The following is a 5,000-nucleotide window of genomic DNA, read 5'->3' on the forward strand; positions in this document are numbered from 1 at the left end:
AAACTACATTCTCAACTTTTGCCTAAATATGTATTGAGTTTGCAGTTTATCCTTAAAATAATCTTAATGAATGTAGATTACTAATGTAGTTATATAGAATTATATTATCCAAACATGATTAATATAATGATACATATTTAAATTACTTTCAAAATATGATTTTGATGGCCTTGTTATCTTTTGAAAATGACTAATAAGAAAGAAAAGGAGAAATACTCTTTGAAATATCTTGAAAAAATAATTTGAATATCATAGAATTTATTCTTCTGATATCTTAATGGCTAACATGCAAGTATTAAGAATGATTTTCGAGACTGATCCAAAATATCAAACAACCTTAAGGGTTTTAGGTTTTAAAAGTTTTAAAGGCCACTCATGAATGGCATAGGCAAGGGACAGTAACAGTGCCTTAGCTAGTAGGACAATGCCTTCACCATATATACATATGACCAGCGCCCAAGCCCCCTCTCAACACAAGCTAAGACCAGGGAGGGACAGGCAATGGCTGCTGATGACTCAGCAGGTAAACCTAAAGGCTCCCCCAAAACCCACATCCTTAGCTCACAAGGATGGTGAGGTTGCAGACACTACAAGAAACTATAGAGCTTGAGCGGGACTCGAACCCCAGTCCGATAGATTGTCAAGCAGGGACGTTTCCAATTGGAACTATATCAAAATCACCGTGAAAAAGAAAACGAAAAATCTCTCGGTCTCTCACCCTCTCTAAACCGGAGTTATCGGCGTTCCAGGCTATGACTGGAATGCCCAAGTAACCAGCCAGCTGGAAGAAGTACTGGACCGAGGCTGTCGATCTGCCGTAGTTCTCCGAGTTGAAGAGGTACAGGATGGCCGAAACGTTGTTGGGTAGGAACTGGTCGCAGAGTGTTTCCAGGATCGCTGTTTCGGGAGAAAAAAAAAGAAGAAAGTTGCGATGCAGATTAGGTTTGAAATGGAATTAAGAATCTGTGTTGTAATTAGAATAGATTTAAGATCTTTAGTCACCGAAAAACTGTGTTAAATGATCAATAATATTTTGGAAGAGATAGTAATGCAATTTGGTTGTGAGACGAGAGAAACTATATTGTAATGAGATTAGATTTTGGATTTATATTCGTCGAAAACCTTTTTTTAGATAAAAGCTGGACATTTTGGAATAAAAAATTAACGCTTTAGAATAAAAAAAAATAACGTTTTGGAATGAAAAATTAACGCTTTAGAATAAAAAATTAACGTTTTTGGAATGAAAATTTAACATTTAAGAAGATATGGTGATGCAATTTGGTTTTTAGATGATAGAAGCTATAGTTTAATGAGAATACATTTAGGATCTATATTCTTCGAAAACCTTTCTTTTTAAATGAAAGCTTAGCATTTTAAAATGAAAAATTACCATTTTTGAATGAAAAATTAACATTTTGGAACGAAAAATTATAGTTTTGGAATTAAAAATTAACATTTTGAAAGAGATAGGCTAGTTATGTAATTTGGTTGATAGACGAAAGAAACAATATTTTAATGAAAATAAATTTAGAATCTATTCCAAAACCGGTTTTAAATGAAAAATATTTATATAGTTTATTTTCTGTCTATGACCATTCCTACTTTCCTTGTTGGAGCCCTTGGACTTATAGCATCCTGCATTTAAACCAGGGTTGTAGCTTGGCTAGTAATCATAACAACAATAATAAAATGCTTTCTGGATAAACAGACCTCTAGCAACTGTTCACCTCCTTTCAGTTCGCAATGAATAGTTTCATACGTTTATAAATCAAAAGTTCCTTGAAGTGACACAATAGCTGGATTGAGACATACTCCTCCCCCCCCCCCCCCTTCCTTCCTTTTGCCCGGTCCAACCTAATATCGTTGGACTTTTACTTCTACCTCAATGTCGTTCTTGTTTGTCTTTGGTATTGTTTGTTTTTCTATTCTTTCGAAGGATTTCCTCGGGAATGCTTCATATTGTTTTCATGGTTTTAAGGTTTGGAGTATATATATATATATATATATATATATATATATATATATATATATATATATATATATATATATATATATATGTATATATGTATGTATATATATTTATATGTGTGTATATATATATATATGTATATAAATATATGTATATATGTATGTATATATATGTATATATGTATATGTATATATATTTATATGTATATATATATATATATATATATATATATATATATATATATATATATATATATATATATATATATATTTATATATATACATATATATATATATATATTATTATATATATATATATATATATCTATCTATATATATATATATATATATATATATATATGTATATATATATATATATATATATATATATATATATATATATATATATGTATATATATATATATATATATATATATATATATATATATATATATATATATTATTATATATATATATATGTGTGTGTGTGTGTGTGTGTGTGTGTGTGTGCTTTAGATGTTCAAGATTCACATTTTAAAATTCAATCCATTAAAACATGGATTCTTATTCTTATTGTCTCATAGAAATGATAAAAAAAAAAAAAAATAAATAAATCTCTTCCTCATTACTCCATTTCTATCGCTTAATAGACCTTGCACGGATGATACACTTTCTATAAGCATGAAAGAATTTAATCTCGCCAATGGAGGAAAGGTTCAATGTTGCGTCAGGTGCCGGTGTACCGGTGTAAAGGATTCAAGTTACCCCCCGGTAACTTGAAACCGGTTTCAGATTACCGGGAGGGTAGTTTGAAACCGGTTTCAAGTTACCCCCTCTGTTTTCAAGTTACCCCCTCATCAGAATGATAAATAATTCATGTGACATCGCAAATATGTATCATGCATTTATTGTTGGCTTCGTAGCAGTAGGAAAAGTAGTTTAATCTGGTATTTAAGACCAAAAATTGTGTATTAGTGAATTATATGACACGTTAAAAGTCACAGACTGTAATTCAAGGTTTTGTGATAAAGGCGAGGTAAAATTTTATTTTATTTCTGTTCGTGTGATTGTTGATATTTTCGTATTTAAGACCTAAAGTGTCATATAATTCCCTAATTCACAATATTTGAAGTTACAGACTTTCATTTAAGGTTTAGTGATCACGGCGAGGTAAAACTTTATTTTATTTCAGTGTGCGCGTGATTGTCGAGATTTTTTTTTTTTTTCAATTTTTAATTAACTGGCCTTATCTTTCAATTAAACACTAACTATGACGCATCTAACTTTATACAAAACAATTATTAAGTAAAAAAGATAGATATTACCCGTAAAAATATTTGAAATCATAACCATCACAATGAACCCTGTTTTAGCATTACATGGGAAAAAAACATTTACTAAATAAAATATTAAGAAAAAAAATGGGAAAATGGTAATGAAATTGTTAAATTTGGAATTGACCAAACAATAAAACGTGTCACAGATGCAGCCAACTTATAAAAAACGACTTTGTTTCAGATTTGCAAGGCAAATTGGGTCAAGGGTATTAAGCATACTGATAACATTATAAAGGAAGACATGAAAATGGTCTGAATGAACTAATTTATTGAATCTTTTGTGATAGCACTAACTTCATCTGACGAAGTCACCATAACCACGTTTGCTAATATAACCTTTGTTGTAAAGAAATTAATTTTGTCGATTAATTAGATAAATTCTAAAACAATACAATCACCTACGTAAATATACCATATTAAACATAGTTAATTAAATCTTTTGTAAAGAATCCTGTCTTTTAATGATCAATCAGAATTGAGAAATGAATTCATTTGATATCAAAATTAAGATTATTTCTGTTATTATGATAATCGTTTTATAACAATTTTGCTATTTGTTATATTTAAGTTTCAACTTGTCACCACGTGGTTGCAAACAAAAAGAACGAAGGAAACAATTTAGGGAGAGTATCAAATTAAAGGATTATATTCTTAGACCGTTCAAATCCGGTTGAATGACTTATTAGTTGACCCTTTTCTCCTATTCTTGGCTCGCCCATAGATTAAAGCGGTCAAGCCAAATGTGCTTTGAAAATGACCCAAGAGAACTGGCAATGCCGCTATTGGGCTCCGTGTTTGCTCTTAAAATAGTTTGACTATACCCATAGTTGCAATATAACAATAGAACTCCTTGTGTCCATATATCTCTTTGTTTATTCATTTATTCTGTCACTGATAATGCATAGTAACTTCGTAGTATTTGGATGCTATGCACGTAAAAAATAAAAGCTCAAATATAAATTACCAACATGCATGTCGTCGTGAGACAGAATTAACGTTGTGTAAGCTACTGTTAGCTCGATTCATTTTAAACCAGAGGACATTAAAGATGGTATGAAGTCTCGATTACTAGGTATTGCTGTTTTGTCATTTGATGAAATGAGTAATAAGAAAGAATGGAGCTCTGACGAAGGGGCAGAAGTGTTATATAAACCGCATGGAAATGTACAGGTGACCATGAGGCGAGGTCTTTTTTTTCTTTATGATACATTTCAGGTAAAATTCTTAAACATTTTATGACACCGTTTTTCAATAATTTTCCATTTAGAGATCAACAACAGAGAAAGAAAAATCCATACACGAATCCATCACTTACTACTCTGGAAGATGGTTTAAATAGGATTTGATTTAGCCCATGATAACACACAGCTGCCTACCCTTAGGCTAAAATCAGTAACAACAGTTGTGAGATTAACACAAACTGTGTTCAATGTCATCCATAGAGGGCTATAAAGTGTAACGACTTTACCGTAGTCCAGGTGTTTTCGTATACAAACAACCAATGAAAGTACAGTAGAAGCAAACAGCATGTACTGTACCACGTTTTATTAAAACTGTTATAATTGCTTACAATCTTGCTTTATTAAAAGTGTAAATTATTTACAGATATCATGAATGATATAGTATTTACAACATACATACAAATACATATACATGTATTATATATATATATATATATATATATATATGGATAAA

General features: G+C 30.4%; 1 protein-coding gene across 1 annotated transcript in view; it reads right to left on the bottom strand.

The window, feature by feature from the left end:
• LOC137624762 (uncharacterized) overlaps window positions 1-5,000 on the bottom strand; it is a 161,093-nt gene that overhangs the window by 133,199 nt on the left and 22,894 nt on the right. The window contains exon 2 of the mRNA XM_068355714.1: window positions 719-897. Within this exon, the coding sequence (XP_068211815.1) occupies window positions 719-897 (179 nt within the window). The remainder of the gene's footprint in view (window positions 1-718; window positions 898-5,000) is intronic.

This window comes from Palaemon carinicauda, chromosome 31 (assembly GCF_036898095.1).
Source record: "Palaemon carinicauda isolate YSFRI2023 chromosome 31, ASM3689809v2, whole genome shotgun sequence".
Taxonomy (NCBI): Eukaryota; Metazoa; Arthropoda; class Malacostraca; order Decapoda; family Palaemonidae; genus Palaemon; species Palaemon carinicauda.